General features: G+C 45.1%; 1 protein-coding gene across 8 annotated transcripts in view; it reads left to right on the top strand.

The window, feature by feature from the left end:
• Window positions 1-11,988: 11,988 nt before the first annotated feature.
• The window catches only part of AUTS2 (activator of transcription and developmental regulator AUTS2), a 1,101,951-nt gene continuing 1,094,171 nt past the window's right edge, over window positions 11,989-19,768 (top strand). For 5 of the 8 annotated variants that reach the window (XM_081053759.1, XM_081053755.1, XM_081053758.1 and 2 more), the window contains exon 1: window positions 11,989-13,140. In XM_081053759.1, the coding sequence (XP_080909885.1) occupies window positions 12,832-13,140 (309 nt within the window). In that variant the 5' untranslated portion in view covers window positions 11,989-12,831. The remainder of the gene's footprint in view (window positions 13,141-19,768) is intronic. The other 3 variants (XM_081053757.1, XM_081053756.1, XM_081053754.1) reach the window with 1 other exon arrangement.

Raw genomic sequence — 19,768 nt, 5'->3', positions numbered from 1 at the left:
GCTTTCTCCGGCCTCTGCTGGTTGGGGAACCATCCACGTCTTCCCACCCTTCCACGGGGATCGAGCTCTCCGGCAGCTGCTCCTCCTGGTCTTCCTCTGACTGAGCTTTCATAGGCACAAACTGCTCCACTGCCCTTCAGAGAGCTTTGGACGGCACCGTATCCTGCCGACTACGCCATGTGTCGTGCGGAGGACCCAGCTCGCTGCGCCATTTGTCGTGCAGGGCGTCCGGCGGGATGGTCTGCGGGGTCTTCGCTCCTGCTCCCCACATAAGAACGCAGGACATGGTAAGGCCAAACAGGAACACGCATGGAGCCATAAGTAGGGGAGTCAAACCAATATATTCTCGCTGGCGGCATCCGCCTCTCTGCAATCCGCTCTTGCTAGCCCCCAATTCTTCTGCTAGCGTAGCCACAGCAGTTATATTAGTGGCCAATGGCTTATGGGTTACAGCTGACGGCCAACTAGCCACAGCTGATGGCCATCTGATCACAGTTGATGGCCATTTACTACCGGAGCCAGCACCTTTCTATGTGAGGCCAAGAGCCTGGAAACTGCTTTTTGGGGCTTTGTCCGCACAGCTAGCCACCCTAAAACACACATCTCGCTTGAAAAGAAGTGTTATACTTACAAAGCTTGATTTTTTGTTAAATAAATTTAACAGAAAAGCAACTTAAAAATAAATTTCCATGCTTATTATCCCCAAAATAATGCAACTATATAATATGTAGTCGTGTTCCTTCTAAACTTTATACAAACGATGTGTAATTTAACAGGTATAAAAGCACTGTAGTCACAAGCTGTGTATAATTCTATGTTCATTAGTTAACAAATATATATCCTCACAAAATCGTATGTGTAATTTTAATGACCCCATAAAATTCTAACATATTTCCATGTTCGAAGTTACTTAATTATCTTCCACTGTAGTACATTTATGTTGTTTTTGTTTTTTCTCTATTATAAATGATAATGCTGTAAATATCTTTGTATATATACAATTTCTCTTTTAAATTTAAGAAATGAAACTTTGGAGAAAACATACTGTGGGGACAGAGCCAGGAGTGCAGTTTCCAGGCTCTCGGCCTCATGTGGAAAGGTGCTGGCTCAGGTAGTCAATGGCCATCAACTGTGATTGCATGGCCATCAGCTGTGGCTAGTTGGTCGTCAGCTGTAACCAGTGAGCTGTTGGCCACTAATATAACTGCTAATATAATAGCAAAAAATGGGGGCTAGCAAGAAGATAGTGGCGTCACAGATAAAGATTTCCCCCCCATTTTTAGGATCTTTCAAAAGAACAATGGCACTTAAAGAAAAAATGAGATTGCTGATTAATCATAATTTCATAGACAAACATCTACTGTGTTCCAGAACTGATACAGGCATTGAGGGACTCAGAAATACTACAAACTCATTGTTAAGGACAGGTGCTCGGTAGGAGCTCATTTTGATACTAAGTCTTACCAACTCAACTGTCCCTTCAGGTTTCCTTTTAGGATTTCTGAAGTAGAAATATGAAATCCAAAAAATTCAAGTCTTTGCCTGTACTATAATTAAAATGCAACAGCCTGAGTCTACAAAATCTAAGCTCGAATACAGAAAGAATAAGTCATGAAATCAGTTACATTTGTTGAGTACCTGCCATTGCCTACCTTGTTCCCATCCTGTAGAATTTACCAACTGATAGAAAAAAGTCATGGGATGTGTATATAATAAAATAATAGAAAGGACAATAAGTTCCACTACAGGATGTAAAAAGAGGGGCATATCTCCTTGTGCACTTGTATTATTTATAATGACAAAATCATTGTAAATAACTTAAATGGATATCAAGATATAAATAAATATGTTATGGAATAGCCATATACTGGAACACTAGACAATAGTGAAAATCAATGCACAGGAATTGCTAGATGCATCAATGCCAACAACTCTCACAAAAGAAACATTGAGGGGTGGCCAGATGGTTCAGTTGGTTAGAGCACGAGCTCTGAACAACAGGGTTGCCTGTTCAATTCCCGCGTGGGATGGTGGGCTGTGCCCCCTGCAACTAAAGACTGAAAACAGCAACTGGACTTGGAGCTGAGCTGCGCCCTCCACAACTAGATTGAAGGACAATAACTTAGAGCTGATGGGCCCTGGAGAAACACACTGTTCCCCAATATTCCCCAACACAAATTTAAAAAAATAAAAAAAGAAATGAATATAAAAGATGAGTTTTAGCAGATCACATATAGTTGGTATCATTTGTATAAGCATAAAGACTTGCAAAATAATATTATGTATTGTTTAGGGATACTCCAATGAAGTGAAAATATACAGAAATGCATGCGATGATAAGTATGGAATTCAGGATAATGATCTCCTGGGGGCAGGGGGGAGGAAGGAGGACATAGTCCCAGAGTATTTAGTATTATTTAGTATTTAGTTCAAGTATTTAGGAAATGTTTTATTTCTTCTTTCTTTTTTTGTTTTTATACACATATACAGATGTACTTTGGGAAGGAGAGTCAACAAGGTGCGGGAACATATATCACGTGGCCTGTTTTCTCAATTAAGTACACTAATGATAATAGCATTTACTCAGAGATAAATAAAAAGATGTTCAAGTTTGTCTATCCTTAAAAAAGTAAAAAACAGCATACTTTTCCTTGCCATTCCATCACGTAACTATTATATTTTTCTTCTTCCCTTCAATGCCAATCTACACTTGCTGCTGCCACTCCCAGGTAACACGTTCCTTTTTTTTTTTTTAATTTATTGGGGTGACAATTGTTAGTGAAATTATATAGATTTCAGGTGTAAAAGTCTGTATTACATCATCTATAAACCCCATTGTGTGTTCACCAGCCAGAGTCAGTTCTCCTTCCATCACCATATATTTGATCCCCCTTACCTTCATCTCCCTTCCCCCACTTCCCTTACCCTCTGGTAACCACTAAACTATTGTCTGTGTCTATGAGTTTTTGTTTCTCATTTGTTTGTCTTATTATTTTGTTGTTTTGGGTTTATGGTTCTCTGCTTTTTCTGTCTGACTTATTTCACTTAGCATTATACTCTCAAGATTCATTCATGTTGTCACAAATGTTCCTATATCATCTTTTCTTACTGCTGAATAGTATTCCATTGTGTATATATACCACAACTTCTTTATCCATTCATCTATGGAAGGACGTTTTGGTTGTTTCCGTGTCTTGGCCACTGTAAATAAAGCTTCAATGAACATTGGAGCACACGTCTCTTTATGTATAAATGTTTTCAGATTTTTTGGGTAGACACCCAGGAGAGGGATTGGTGGGTCATATGGCAATTCTATTCGTAATTTTTTGGGGAATCTCCACACTGCCTTCCATAATGGCTACACCAGTCTGCATTCCCACCAACAGTGTATGAGGGTTCCTTTTTCTCCACAGCTTCTCCAACACTTGTTACTATTTGTCTTGTTGATGATAGCCATTCTGACTGGGGTGAGGTGATATCTCATTGTGGTTTTTATTTGCATTTCTCTGATGATTATTGATGTTGAGCATTTTTTCATATATCTATTTGCCATTTGTATGTCCTCTTTGGAGAAATATCTCTTCAGGTCCTCTGCCCATTTTTCAATTGGGTTGTTTGGTGTTTTTGTTGTTGAGTTTCATGAGTTCCTTGCATATTTTGGATATTAGCCCCCTATCGGAGGCACTGTTTGCAAAAATCTCCCATTCAGTCAGTTGCCTCTTTATTTTGTCGATGGTTTCTTTCGCTGTGCAGAAGCTTTTAAGTTTCTGGATCTTTTTTGAGTGGTTACCCTTAAGTTTATGTAAAAGAAAGTTTGATATTTAGAATATTTCATTTTCTTCAGCATGCTTACTTTCTCCATTTCCATATTCTGGTTCAGGCCTTTACTCTCCCCCTTTTTGTGTTGCCACAAATTGTCCCTGTTGATGGTGGTCGAATAGCCTCCTTTAGTATTTCTTGTAGTGCAGGTCATGTATTAGAAAATTCCCTCAGCTTCTGTGTGTCTGGAAAGGTCTTTATTCCTCCTTAATATCTAAAGGATATCTTTGCTGGATATATTATTCTTGGCTCATAATTTCTCTCTTTCACTAGTTCGAATATTTGGTTCCACTCCCTCCTGGCTTGTAGAGTTTCTGCAGAAAAATCTGATGATAATCTAATGGGCTTTCCTTTGTAGATTACCGTCTTCTTTTTCCTGGCTGCCTTGAGGATTCTTTCTTTGTCCTTGATTTTAGACAGCTTCAATACAATTTGCCTTGGAGAAGGCCTATTTGGGTTGAGATAATTAGGTGTTCTTTTTGCTTCTTGGATTCGAGGATCCAGTTCTGTCCACAAGTTTGGGAAGTTCTCATCGATAATTTGTTTGAATATATTCTCTGTTCCCTTTTCTCTTTCTTCTCCTTCTGGTATGCCCGTTATTCTTATATTGCTCTTTCTGATAGAGTCAGAAAGTTCTTGCAGAGTTCTTTCATTTCTTTTAAGTCTCAAGTCTCTTTCTTCTTCCATCTGTGTCATTTGCAGGTTTCTATCTTTGATGTCATTGATTGTTTCCTCCATCTGGTCAACTCTACTACCTAAGCTGGCCATTTCATTCTTAATTTCTTCTATTGAGTTCTTAATCTCCAGAAATTCTATTTGGTTCTTTTTTTTAAATTTCAATCTCTTTTGTAAAATGCTCATGTTGTTCTTTGATTGCGTTTCTGTGTTTTCTTGCATCTCGTTGAGTTTTTTCAGAACTGCAATCTTGAATTCTCTGTCATTTAACTCACATATTTCTATATCTTTAAGTTGCTTTTTGGAGACTTTTCACTTTCTTTTTGAGCTGTCTTGTTGCCTTGGTTATTCATGGCAATTACTGATTTATTATTTCTCTTCCTAGACATCTATAGGAGTGGCTTCTCCAACAGGTTAATAGGAAGAGGTCTTTCTTTGTTTTCCAGTACTTGTTGGTAGAATGTTTTATTTTCTCTCCGACTGCAGCCTTTTTTTCTCTCTCACACGGTAGTGCTATGTTTTCTGTGCTCTATTCCAGCTTCTCACACAATGCGGGGATTCCCTGGGAGACGGGCTTCTCCTCTGTTAATAGTTCGCCTGGGTCACAGGGTGCAGTGTCCGTGTGGGTATGCGGAGAGCTTTTGAAGTCCCAAAGCTCTTCCTGCACCAGATTCAGAGCCCGTGTGTTTCAGCAGTTCCGTTTATTCCTGCAGGGATCCGCCCAGATAGGTGGGGCCAGGAGAGGGGTGAGTTGTGAGAGGTGGCCCAGAGCAATGGCAGCGACTACCACCACAGCCAGTCCTGCTTCCATAGCTCCCTCCCCTTTGCTGGAAGTAGTTGGGCTCGAAATCTGTGTCTGTGGTCCACAGTTCTCAGAACAGCAAATATTCTGTTCTTTTGATCTGACACTGCTACTGTTTAGCTTCTAGCACGGGGGGGAGAGGGGGAGGGCGCGGCGAGCTCTGGGAGGATAGGGAGGGGGTGGCTAGTCTCAGTGCCTAAGGCTTCAGTTCTCTGCTTGGCAGTGAGGGCTTAAACCACCGTTTTCAACCCTCTTCCCTTAGTCTTTTCTCTGAGGTCTCTGCTGTGAGCATTGGGTTCAGTTGTGTTATATGCTGTCCCCTCAGCCCTGTGGGCCATAAGCGGAGCCCTAGCAGTCCGAGTTCTTCCCTCTCTCGCAGCTGCGGTAGTTCCAGGATGCAGCGAGCTCGGAGCACTGAGCTAGGTCTGCGTCCTGAGCCTGCGCAGCTCCGTCTCCACACTTCTCCCTTCCCTCCTCCCCCACTTGCGTGATTCTCCCACCTTTAGGTGAATTTGGTAGTGGGCCTCTTCTTCTTGCCTGTCTGCTGTGCAGGGTGTCCTTTGTGGAGTTATAGTTATTTGATGAGTTGTAAATTCCAAGGGAGATATACAGAGACTCACCTCACGCCACCGTTTTGATGATGTCTCGGAAGTGTTTTATTTCTTAAGGTACTAGGGGAGTACATGATTGTTCATTATATAATTTTGAAATATATAATAATACAGTAAAATGTACATGAATTAAAGTGCCACATAAGCAGAAAAGAGTCTGTTAATTCTGAATTTGAGTAGCAATCTGAGTAAGCTCTTCGGTTGAGTAGGCATTCATGGATAAATTGGTGCTGATGGATGAGCATACATTCAATAAGTCCAGATGGCAGGAAAGGAGATTTTGGACTGATGGACCAACATGGGCAAAGGCATGGTAGTCTTCCGGGCAAGAGCTAGCTTAGGATGCTTAGAAATATTTATGCTGGAATAAAAGCAGTTGACAATGTAACTGGGACCAGATTGCAAATGGCCTTGAACACAGCAGAAATGTAAAATAATTACTAGGTTTTGTAAACAGGAGCTTTCAATTAGGTCTGGGCTATAATTTATTGCATTCTTCATGGAATTCCAAAGGATTGATAATTTTTCAACCAGGATGTTACCTTACCTATATCTGACTGATCCTTCTACATCTCTACTGCTCTTCAGATAAAAATAAAAATAAAACCACAATTCATCACAAGTCATCTATCAAATCCAACAGAGAAATTGATGCTTAGGGTTATAATCAGTAATAAATATGAAGATCTCCCATTGGTAGCTTTTAAGAGTCAGTTTTTTCTCATGATTACCCGTTAATTTTCCTACCTGACCATGTCTAATGAATCTTCAAGTATTATAGAAAGCATCACCCTGAGAAAGGATAGGAAGACTTGTTGGTTTTTTGTGAAAAATCTAAAGCTTATGAAATTTGCCAGAAATGACTTTTATATGATCATCATTTGGTCACCAGCAGGTATCTTTTGTTGATTTCATATGGCAGAGTCTGAAGAATATTGGTTGATCAATGTGTCATTCATCAGGGACACCTTCAGAGATGATGAAAGTTGTGTTACGATCTTATGGAAAACGGCACAACATTTAGCAAATTGAACCACACATTTCCTCTCTCCTCCTTTTTTTTGAATGTTAAAACTGCAGTTTGACAAAACAACTTCCATTTCAGAAAAAAATTAAAACAGCAGGTGATAATTAGGGCAAAGTTACAACAGTGTTATTGCTAATGGGCTACCTGTCAGTTAGCGCAAAGTATCACTTCTCCCCAGGAATAGTTATTATTAAAAACAAGCCATGAGGGTTAAAGAAGGGACTGTAAAATGTGTCTCCTTATTTGCTCATTTGGAAACAGCATAGAGATAGACCTATTAACCACCTCACTCTACCTTGGTCTCAGAGCAGACAACACACACAAAATTACTGCCAGTTATAAACGACCAAAACATAAACCTTAGCTGACTTGAGTTAAAAATCAATTTTCCTAATAAATTAAATTTGAACATTATATACCAGCATGTAATATCAAGAAGGATGTATTAATAATTGCCATGTTGGCAGAGTGCAAAGTGCAAGACTTATAGGGATATAACAATTTAATAATTTAGAAAATCTGATACCAAAATAGCTATGGCTGGTGGAAGCCTCAGAGTTCAATTCAGTCTTTCAGCTATAATAGTATTCTCTAACTAGTCAAGGTTGAATGTTCAAGATGTAGTTTGAGTATTAATCATCAATTCAAATAAAAGACTGCACAACTGGAGAGGCTCTCCTGGGTTAAGTAGCTTATTCCTGAACACAGATGTAAGATTTTTCCTTTGTGTATTCCAGAACCACTTGAGTGTTTTCCGTACTAAACAAGCAACCTCTTTTGGAGTTATTTCTTTAGCTTTACTCTTTATCAACTACAATCTTTTGGCAAAGAATTCACCTGAGCTTTTGCTGATGTGAATTATGAGCTCATTCAAACCGCCTATTTCAAGTTTAAGCTTTATCTTTCATTCTGCCCAATAATAAACCTGGTGATATGTTATGCTTTATATTGGTTTACCATATAGAATTCCATTGTATAGTATTGTAAGAATAAACCATACCTAAATTATCCATTTTACTGTTGACGAGCATTTGGGTAGTGTTATTAATACATGAAAAAATAAAGTATTATATAGGTACTCATACGTACACAAAGAATTCCCCTGCACACTTATACATCGCATTACATTTTTTTTGTTGAAGTATGATATATAATACATACAGAGAAGTGCATGCATTATAATAGTACAGTCTGATGACTTTTCACAAGCTGGCTACACATGTGCAACCTGCACCAAACCCTAAGAAAAATGACCAACTCCCCCAAATCCCTATTTATATCCCCTCCCAGTCATTAGCTCCCATCGAGGGTAACCATTATAATGACTTCTGATAGCACAAATGAGTTTTGCCTGTTTGTGTCTTGCTTTTTTTGCTTAGCATTATATTTATGAGGTTTGTATATGTTACTGCATTCGGAAGCAGATTGTTCATTCTTAGTAGTGTATATTATTCTGTTATATGAATACAATAACAGAATAATAAATAATCACTAATCATTTATCCATTTTATTATTAACGAACATTCAGATTGTTTCCAGTTTGGGGTTTATCATAAATAGAGTTACCCTGAGTTGTTTAATAGATATCTTTTGGTATGCATTTGACATTGGTATATTCCTGGGAAATGGATTGCTGGGCCATAGGGTTTTCATATGCTTAAAATTAGTAGATATTGCCAAATTTCCAAAGTTGTTGTATTATACACATATGTATTATATACATATATAATACATATGTATATAGGTATACATAGCATTTGGTTTCTTGAGGAATCATTCAGAATAAAACATTTCAGCATAACCATTAAGAGAACAAGTTTTGGAGTCACTCAGACGAAATTCAATTTACCACTAAACAGCTATGCCACCTATGTATAAACTCAAACCTCAGTTTACTCAACTTTAAAATAGGTATAATGAAATGGGATTTTGATACAACATAGAACAGTGCCTGGCACATAGTGCTTAGCTTATGGTGGTTATTAATCATTAGCTCTTACAACATAGACAATATGGAGAATTAGAAACAAAGACGGACAATGCAATCCACAAACAATTTACATTTTCTGATAGAAAGAAACTGAAACTCTGACCCAAAAGGCATTACCAATTCTAGTGAGCATTACATTTGGACCTGAAAAAAATACATTTAAACATTATCCCAAAATGCATTTGCAAATTACTCTTGCCAGAGGCAAGGTTCTTGGATGCAGTGCATTACCATCCTTTTTTCAGCCCTACCAGACACTACTCTTTAAAGACAAAACTGCCAAGAGCTACTCAGGAAAGTCACTAATATTATACTTTTTATTATGTTTGCCAATTCCACACCTTCCTCAGCCCAACCCACAAAGTTGTTGAAAGTGACTGCAATTGCAATGTTCCTTCTGAGTTTTCCTTGACACTTACCAGTATCTACAATATCTCCCACATTCCTAAAAGCTCTAAGAATGAGCCCAGACTCTTGCTTTAAATTGCAAAGAACTTGCCTTTTTTGGTAGACATGAGCTTGATAGCTTCAGTCTGGATTTCAGCAGCTGCTGGGACAGCATCCTAAAAGTTAACACAGAAGTTACACTATACAGAGGTACTGGTTTAGCTCATTGCTCTGGGGGCAGCAGGCTAAGTTATCTTCCATTGGTGATTTTGGAAGGTGGTTCTGTGTTTCTAATAAATTGAATCGGATCCAATATATCAGTCACTATTTTCAAGAAATAACGCACACAATCTACTGGAAAAGACGTCATCTTTTGAGGCCAGTGGTACACTTGAGAGGGAACTTTCCGAACGTTTGATCGAACTTCTTTGGATGAGAAAACTAGTCATTTGAAAGTCTTGCCTAAGGTCAAATGGTTTGTTCCCTGGACCCGCAGAAAGCTCAAGTGTTATTCACAGTTCAGTGACTGCTCCTTTTTGCTCTAGAGTCTTGGGTCCCACCATCTTCCCATCCCACCCCCCACCTCGATTTCATAAAGATCCAGACGTGGGATCCAGAAATGGGGATGCTGATGGAGTGTGACTTAAGGGAATGAACAACTATTAAATTGTTGGCAGAAGTGCAAAATGAGTGAGGCTTGCCTGCTAGAACACAAAATCCAAGCGGGAGGACCCTCTCTGTTTTGTGTACCACTGTATTTCCAGCACCTAAAGCTGTGCCTGGTGAATAGTGGACCCTAATAATTGTGAAAGGAAGAAATGAATGAATCAGTAAATCTTGGGTATGTCAGGTTGTCCTTACAGTTTCTCTGCTATCTCCTTCCAGTAATACAAAAATAAATAAAAGTGCTCATTTAGATTTAAAGAGAAGTCATGTAAAAGCCTCTGGTAGGTACCTGACCCACCGTGAGCAATTAACAAATGTCAGTTCATTTTCCTTTCCTCCCTCCCCAAATGTAGGTTACTTGGGGCAAGGAGTGATGTGCCTTGGTATTTATGTGCCTGAACAGAAAGTGAATCCGGTATCTAACCGGCTGGTGAGAAAAGGGCTGTCGGCGTCTTTTTGATCCGAGTAGATCAATTCCAGTGCCCCGAAAAACGCACAGCTATTTTACTCAGAAAGGCTGGTCGCAGTTGTTGATCGATTCTGGGCTGCAGTAAGCTTTTTAATACAACTTTTTATAAGCATCAGCTACATTGCAGCGAGGGGACGGGCACTGATTAGAAAAGCCGGAAAAGCCCCCTCTTGTCCCCCCCCAAAAGGAATGGACTGAGCAGGGGCTGCGTAGGGACTGAGTCTTGCAGGTCTAACTGGCCCCCGGGCGGGACGGTCCCGGCCCCTCCAGCCCCGCCCCCTCGCCCGTGCAGGACGAGAAGGTTCAAGTTCGGCCCCGGCTCGCGCCGCCTGCTCAGAAGCCGCCCGAGCGGCCCAAAGGCCCTCGTTTGAGGGCGAGGACGGCCCCGAGGTCGTCAGGGTGCGGGGTCACTCAGCCACGCGCTGTGCTACCACGTGGGAGAAAAGTTTCCAACTCTGCCCGGGGAGCTTCCCAACGTCTCCCAGTGGAGTAGAGGCCCGCGGCGTGGCACCCGCTCGCTTTCCTGTCGCCTCCAGTCGCGCCCCCCTCCCAGGAAAACCCCCTTGTGTCCCTTCTCCGAAATCCCTCCTCCCGTCGCTGTGCAGGTCGCCCACGGAGAATACCCTGGGGGCCTCCTGAGAGAGCGGCCCGGGCGGCTCCGGAGGGCCGGCGGCCGGGGGTCGCGAGACAAGTGTCCCGAGGAGTGTGCTGGGGGTGGGGGCGAGCGATGGGCGCGCGCAGTGACCGGAGAGAGTGGCACGCGCGTCCCCGGCGCGCCCGGAGCGATCGCCGCGCGGCTTCCACACCCTAGCACGCCAACTCTGCCTGGCCGCAGTCGACCCCACGCGGGCGCCCCCGTGCACACCCCCCCCTCACCCCACCCTCGCTGCCCACTCCGGGTTCCCCTCCGCCCCCAGTGCGCAGGCCCGACCGCCCCAGCGCGCATGCCCTGGGCTCGCGAGCGCGGCCGGCCCCCAGCCTTTTGCTTTCTACACACTCTACAACTGGGGAGGGGCGGGGGAGGAGGGAGCCGGGTCGGCCACGTGACCAGCCGGCCGGGGCGGTGGGGGCGGGCGCGCGCGCCGAGCGAGGCGCGGGGGGGGCGGGGGCGCGTGCGCGCGCACGGGCGGGCGGGCGCGGGGCCGGGCTGAGGCGGGCGGCGGCGGCAGTGGGCTGGCCGCGCAGGGGGTGGAGCGGGAGCCGAGCGAGGCGGGCGGGCGGGCGGGCGGAGGATGGGGCTGTGCCCGGGCTCCCGCTGCAGCCGCCCGGGGACACGCCGTGCACCCTCCGGCTCGGGGCTCTCGCGGCGGCGGCGGCGGCAGCGTTAGCGGCGGCGAGAGCGGCGTTCCCTGCGCTTCTCCCTCGGGCTGGACGCAGCGAAGAGGCAGCGGTGGCGGCCGGAGGCGGCGGCGGCGGCGGCAGCCCGGTGTCTCTCCCGCTGGAGATTTCTTCTTGCTGTCCTCGTCGACTGACTGTCCCCCGCCCTGTTTTGAGGAAGGGTGACCTCTTCTCCGGGACTGCAGCACACGTTGTTTTGAGGAGGGGTGGGTGGCAGCCCCAGCGTCTGCCGCTTCCCTCCTTTGCGCGCCCCCTCCTCCCGCTCCCAGCCCGAAAAGCGAACCCCGCAGCGGCCCCCGCGGCCCCCTCCCCGCCTCCCGCCCTCCCCGCCGCCCCCGGTCTCGCCCTCTCCCCTCCGGATCATTTCATTATTATGCGCCCCGCTCTGGGGGGTCCGGTCCCTCTCGGGTCGCGCGCCGGCCCCGGCCTCCCCCGGATGCTTTCCCTCCACGTTTGGGAGCCCGGCCGCGAGTTCTCTCCGAGGCGCGTGTGAGAGGCGGCGGGGGTGTCTTCCTGCGCGAGGGGCGGGTGAAGTTCATTGCCCCCACTTTCCCGCGACCTTTTCGGACGGGATTTGGACTCGAGGGGCAGGCGTTGTCGGGGCCGGGGACGCGGCGGAGCATGGCTGCGGGGCGGGCTCCCCGGAGCCTCCCAGTTTCTTGATCAAAGCATTCCGCTATTCTGATTTATTGCCTGCGCGCCGAGTTATTTTTCTCCCTCCAAAGGGGACCTGTGTGTTCAGCCATTACTTTGCTGGGCGCCGCTCGCAGGCGCCTCCGACCCGCGGTGCGGTGGGCAGCCCGCACCCGGCCCCGGCCTCGCGCCCCCGCGCCGCCCTCCGCCCTCGGCCGCCCCTGCCCCCTTCTTTCTCCTCTCTTTCTCCCGCTCTCTCCCTTCTTTCGGCCGCCGTCTCCCCCGCGCCCTCCTCGGGGCGGAGGGAAGCCGAGGAGGCGGAGGGAGGGCTTGGTGTCAATTTTTTTGTGTGGCCGCGGCCGGAGCCTGTGGCGGGCGGGCGGCGAGCGGGGAGACCCCGGCGCGGCAGAGCCATGGATGGCCCGACGCGGGGCCATGGACTCCGCAAGAAGCGGCGGTCGCGGTCGCAGCGAGACCGGGAGAGGCGCTCCCGGGGCGGGCTGGGGGCCGGCGCGGCCGGCGGCGGCGGGGCCGGCCGGACTCGGGCGCCCTCGCTCGCCTCGTCGTCGGGCTCCGACAAGGAAGACAATGGGAAGCCCCCGTCCTCCGCCCCGTCCCGGCCCAGACCCCCGCGGAGGAAGCGGAGAGAGTCCACCTCAGCCGAAGAGGACATCATTGACGGCTTTGCCATGACCAGCTTTGTCACTTTTGAAGCGCTGGAGGTAAGGGGACCCCCTCCCCCCGGCTCCCTTTATGCACGACCCCGCTCGGCCGCCGCCGGCCCTGCCGCGTCCCCCGCCGCGCGCTGACGGGCTGTCGTCCGTCTGTCCGTCCGTCTGTCCGTCTGTCTGTCTGTCGAGGCGGAGGTCTTATTGTCGGGGGGAGCTGGGGGCGCGGGCGGACAGGCGGCAGGAGGGAACCGCCAAGCCCTGCCGGGTCTCGGCTCCTCGTCCCCGTTCGCCTCCCCCCTGCGCCCCCTCCCCGCGCCCCCCCCCCAGCGATGGGCACAGAGAAAGGGGTTCGGGCATCACAACAATGCGCCCCCTTCCATGGATGGCTGTGCCCCGACTCCTTCCTCTCCCTTCCCAATCATGGCTTCTTGGCTGGTGGAAGTCTTTTTGCGGGGTTTGGGGCGCCCGTGGAGGGTTCTCCGTGTGCTTTCCACAGAGCCGTGTGTGTGTGTGTGTGTGTGTGTGTGTGTGTGTGTGTCCTATATACCTTGCCTGGGTGTCCTCGGGACTGGAGACTGATGGGGTTTTGTGGTTTCTCTGTCCCCCGCCCTTGCCTTTTTTTATTTTTTATTTATTTATTTTTTTGGTGAAGCTGGGGAAGGGGGCGTTTTCTCCTGGTTGGGAGAAAGGAGGGAGGAGGGGAGCCAGAGAGGAAAGGGTGGAATATCGTGCTGGGTTCCGTCTGGGGCTCTGTTACAGAAAGGGTTAATTATAGTATTATCTGTGCACATATAGATATGGATATATACACGTGTGTGTGTACATGAGCAATTTGGTTAAAGGACAGAAAAAGGCGCACCAGGGAGGACTGGTGGAAGGAAAGAATAAAATCCTAGCTGGTATCAGAAGGGCTTGTCACCCAATTGTCCGTCTCCCTTTCCGTTTTTTGTGCCTTTCTTTTTTTTTCTTTCTGATTGGCTTTGTGTGTGTGTATATATATGTATATATATTATGTGTGTGTCTTTCTTTATTCCTTGGGCACCTGCAGTGTTGATTTCCAAATGCACATTTTCCTGCCAGCTAATCGCTCCTGAAGGAGGTGGGGGGAGTTAGAAGGAGACTGTTCAGGGGTCAGGGGGAAACTGTCTTTACCTGGAAGGATCAGGTTTGGTGCTGGCATAGGTCATTGGCCTCTGTAAATGTAATCCCCCTTTTCCTCCCCCACCTCGCTATCCCCACCCTCAGCAACATACACACACACAGAGAGAGAGAGAGAGAGAGAGAGAGAGAGAGAGAGAGAGAGAGAGAGAGAGAGAGGGAGAGAGAGAAAAGGCTTTGAGATTCTGCAGTTGGTCCAGCTTTCTTGAGCACAAAACCAAGATAAGAGTTGGTTTCTAGCCTTTCATGCACCTGATATGGTGGTTTGGCATTCCTGAAGGAAACTTTTCCCTTTCCCTTTGGTTTTTTGCTGTTATTATGGTATTGTTTGAGATGATCAAATGCAAGCTTTGTTAATGACAGCTTAAATCTCACATGCAGTAACTGTACAGGTTTCCATTGCTCTGTGTGTGTGTGTGTGTGTGTGTGTGTGTGTGCGCGTGTGCTCGCGCGCGTGCATGTGTGTCAGACTTAACTGTTTTTAAAAAGGAAGCCTTCCTGTCAGGGTTCTTCTTTTCTGTTTGAGCTGTTTTTTGGTTGGGCTGCTGGTGGTGATGGTGGTGGGTGGTAGCCAGCGGTTGAGGAGGAAGGGAGGGTGGTCGGTGGTATGGGTGGCCATAGATTTTGATGTTAGTGAGTGAATCAGTTACCCTTTGGTTCTAGAACTGGTGCTTTATTGGCTAAAATGGACCTAACACAATCGTTTTGAGTGTTGAGCCTCACCACTTACTAGGCTAATTCAAACTGTGACTTCAACTTTGCCAAGGTGGGAGGGTACTGTACAGTGTGAGCTCTTTCTCTCTTGATTTAAAATAGGAATTGAAATGGCAGCATTGTACGTTAATAGAAAATGTTGCCTGGAATCTGGTTCTCCACTGCTGTCTGCGTTAGTGTAGGACAGTGTTTGTAACAGCTGCTCGCCAGTGCTCCTGCCTTCTGTAGGGCTCCCCCGGGCTCCCCTGTGGCCCCTCGGCAGGTAAGCCAGGAGGGCCTGCAGATTCCCATAGACGTTTTTAAGGTCAAGGAGAGCTAGATAAAACGTACCCAGTTTTTGATCATTTTTACTTCGAATAACTAGATATTTGACTGGGCGTGTTTTGTGTGTATCTGTCTGTTTGGCTTTTGAGAGAAAATACTCCCATTCTAGTGTCTTTGGAACTTAAAAGCTTTTCATTTGTCAAGAAGACCAAGTTCAAAGTGTAGGATTAACACCACTCCTTTTCTTGTTGGATTCAAAACCCAGGTAGGTTACTTTGCTTAGCTGAATACTACCCTACCTTCATGTCTAAATATCATTTATGTATCTGTGTGTGTGTCTAAAGGTCTAACTTAAAAAAAATTTCCTTAAAACTTTATAGAAAAAATTAAACATATACCGGTACAAAAGTGGAGAGAACAGTTCCTAAACCCCAATATACACAACGCGCAGGTTCAGCAACTACCAACTCATGTCTTACCTTGTTTCACCTATATCCCATCAACTCAGACTCCCTCCCAGAAGTGACATGAGAACTATGTAAATATTTTTGTGTGCATCTCTAAACGGTAATGACTTAAAAAGAAACACACACACCCAAACCCCACAGTCCCATTATCATACTTAAGTAGACACCAGTTTCCTCATGTCATCAAATATCCTGTCAGTGTTCACGTTTAAGAGACCCAGCTTTTGTAGGAAAGCCGTAAATAAACTTTTCAGATTAAAAATACAGTAGGGAATAAAATTCGTCATTTGTGCCTGGTTCTGTGGGCAAAGGTGGATCTCTTTGCTGCACACTAGTGTTCGTGCTGGATGGTCAAACACATGTGTAGTTACCATTAAAATAAAACATGTGGTGCCCCACTGTACTTACTTTCAAAGATTTACTCAACTATCACCATGAAATGTGAGGACTTATTAGGAAACAGGCAACTAAACTATGAACTTGGACAGAAACGTATGTTACAGGAGTGCTTGTAAATGTTAAGAATTATTGTTGATGCTAAGAATTACCCTAAATACATACTCTGTTTTTGTGCCTTGCGTTTCGAAATGGAAACAGTTGTCACTGTGTGTTTTTCAGGCTGCTGCTAGTATGATGTTGTGATAAGAAACCAGAAATGTTGGCTTGCACAACTGGGTTGGTACCTTATGCCAGTTCAGAGCAATAGCTGGCAGACTGGGGGACAGTGTACTTTGGGTGTTAGTGGACACATTATTTGACTCCCATGATTTTGTCTTGAGTAGCTGATTTTTACTTCCCTTTTAAAAAAGAGTCTCCTAACTCATAATGAAATGTACTGATGATATAAATAGTTCCAGTGCAACTATGGTTTTACTAATGTTGGAACAAAAGTAAGAAATTAGCCTAATGAGATCAGCATTTTTATGTTATTTTTTCACTGTTGTTGGATTGTTATCTAAGATGATGAAAACTTTGGGGGTAGTTTGAGAAGTCCCAAACTTTATGGGCAGCAGGACTGGCTGAGGTAGTTTCATGTGCTGCAGGGACACTTGTCTTGAGTAATTGTGGCCTGAAGTTCAAGTGTGTGGTTGTGAAGAGTCTTATGGGAGAAGGTAAGAGGGTAGGTGAGGAGGCTGAAGTTGAACGTGGTGTTCTTTTCATTAGGCATTTGAGAAGCAGAATCACCATTTGCATATGGTATTGTATATTTGGACATTCTTTGAATAATAGGTTGAGAGTGAATATTCGCAGTGGTCATGCCTCGTTTTAAAAAATAAGTGGCTTCTAGCAAACAGTGTAAACGGAAATGCTGGGGTTCTATCCCTGTCAGTGTACCCTAGTACTGTCAAATAATACTGTCTTTCTATTATTATTTAGGTTTCTTTCTGTGTAGTATCAATTAGTAAGCCATTTGGGCACTGTAGCTGAAAAATTTGACTTTGCAAATCCATTATTTTCCCCCACTCCTCTGTTGTGCCGGGGATTCTTAGTGTGGCCTCCTTTTGTACAGCTGACCAAGGGAAACAACGATAAAACTGGTGGGATTAGCAGACAGGAGGCCAGCTGGAGCTCTGCAGGATTGTGAAAATTAAGGAAGACTCATTTCTGGTGGGTAGAAGATCAAACCGAGACTTTCACGTTGTCTTCAATTCCTAGCTACATGTCGGGAGTGTCAATAGACTACAGAATTTGTTTTACTAATAATATGCCTTGTTAATAGGCTCTAATAATTTATCATGGTCAAATATCACTTATTCAGTTGTTTAAAAACATTAATCATATTCCTTGTATCAGTCAGCAAATATTTATGGAATGCTTGATATGTGCAAAGCACTAGAAAGACTACAAAGAAATCTAAAATATATGTAGCACCTTGAAGGAGGGTGTCATTTAGTTGATAAATTAAGTCCCGCACCTGCAAAATAATTTTGAAACAGGCAGCCTCCAATGCCTAATACCAACTAAGCACAGCGGGCTTTCAGGGAAGCGGTGGTGTGATTGGCCGACCTGTTTGACTGCGGGACTCGGAGAACATTCTAAGAGGGAATAGTGAAGAATGCACAGAAAAAACATGAGTGAGAAGGTGTTACTTGATTAGGGCTTGGGGGCAAGGAAGGACTGGTAGAAATGAATACAAAATTATGGAAGTAAAGAGAGCTTGTTAGGGAGTCAGGAGACCAGTGGAGAAACACGTTCCAGGCTTGGCTGTCCTAACTAGTGGAGTGAACTTGGGAAATTACTCTCTAAAAGTATCATTTCCTTAATCCGTTGGTTGAGAGGTCACTAGTTTTAGAGGAAAGGTACCCAAGTTGAATGGGAACACAGCTCTGTCAGATGTTGATGGGTTGTGTTCTAGACCAAATAGAATGTCATCTACCCTCAGATAGTTTTGTAATTTGATGGGCTGGCACAATTAAAGGAGTGACTTGTTTGTTCTGCCAGAATCAAGTCTTTTCTTACGTTAGTGTGGTTTTGAATATCAGAGAAGGACCTGTAATGTGCCTTATTTCCTAAATTTATTTGACCACAGGACACTTTAATTCTTGGCATTGGAACCCATGATCTGTAATGAGGTGTGGGAGGGAGATGCTGGAAAAAATCTCAAAGGTCCTTTCCAGGAATTTGGTGATCTGTAAGTTTAGGGTGGTGGGCTGATGACGGATGGCTTGAAAAACCCGGCACAGAAGTTGGAAGTCGGAGTGGAGGCTGCTGCTTCAGTGGGAGTGGCAAGGGGACTGCAAGGTGTAAATAATGATGAGTTTTTCTCCTTTCCTGCTTGGTGTCAGCCGATTCACTGATTGCGAGCAACCCCAGCGGGAGATAAGAATTGGTGAGTGATTCTCAGTAGCTCTTGCAGTGTGATAGTATCCAGTTGTCATGCCACCAAGCTGCCTCCAGCCAACGTGTTATGTCCTCTCTTGGTCCCTTCTGGGTGTCCTTTCCCAGCTTCTTAGCAAGCTGGGAAAGGAGGTTGCTGAGCAAGGAGGGTGTCTTTGCTGTTAAAATAAGTTTCAAATTATCTGCCTTGTGCTGGCTTATGTATGAAGTGCTAGCTCAAGAAAGGTCAGAACCTTTCTGCTGTTCTGCTTATAGGGACAGCTGTGGAGATAGGTTTGTTTGCATTTTGTACTTTTTATCTTGCGAAGTTTGGGATGGGACTGCAGAGTAAATTGGTCAAGTCCAGCATTTCACTTCTGAAAATGTGCGTAGCTTTAGGATCTGAGGAGTTCTTAGGTGGTGAGAAAGTTTGCAGTAAAGGAAGAGTGTGAATGTAGTGCTTGGTTACGAATTCAAATATTTTACTGTATGTACTGAATTTCAGTATTCTACTGTACAGGGAAGGCAGAGATCACTTCAGGAGTATTCATGTGAGAAGAGGTCAGAAACTGAAGTGATGTTCCATGAGGCTTGTGGTAGCTGTTGAGATTAACTACTTCAGCTCCTTTTTGGAAGTAGACAGGATATAAATGAACTAGTGAATTTAAAAAATGAATCAGAAAGTTAGAGATTAGCCTTTCATCCTTCCTGAGAGTGCTGTTCTCTAGCTTTTAGAGTTGAAAAAGGGTTAAAAAAATTCCTCCAAAAAATAGCATTCAGCAGGATTCAAAGAGCGGTGAGGTTGTTAGAGATTCTGAGACTCTCCTCTACAACAGTTCTATAGACTGTCAAAAATAAATGACAATTATTTAGTTTGAGAGAATGAAATGAGTGGAAATAAGGTCCCTAAGCTGAGAAAATAATAGTTGAGGAGACAACAGTTAAGGAATAATTTGCGTCCCAATGGCTGTAAGATTTGGTGGCCTTTTGGACAGAACATCTGTAGCATTTCTTGATGGTGTGTGTGTGTGTGTGTGTGTGTGTGTGTGTGTGTGTGTGTACATACATGCCCACATGCAAAGAGGGTGGAGGACGCTGGGTTAGTGGCTTTACGTTTTATCCCTATGCTGTGTGTAGAGTCTAATACAGAAAGCTCTGAAAACATCAGGGAGATTTGAAAACTCAGATGCTTGAAGTTTGGAAGAGCAAGATGGGAATTAATTAGGTGAAACCCAAAATAGGAGGATCAAAAACAATTT

The sequence above is a fragment of the Rhinolophus hipposideros genome (assembly GCF_964194185.1).
Source record: "Rhinolophus hipposideros genome assembly, chromosome: 7".
NCBI classification, from domain to species: Eukaryota; Metazoa; Chordata; class Mammalia; order Chiroptera; family Rhinolophidae; genus Rhinolophus; species Rhinolophus hipposideros.
This window is presented reverse-complemented; position numbering and strand designations above follow the sequence as displayed.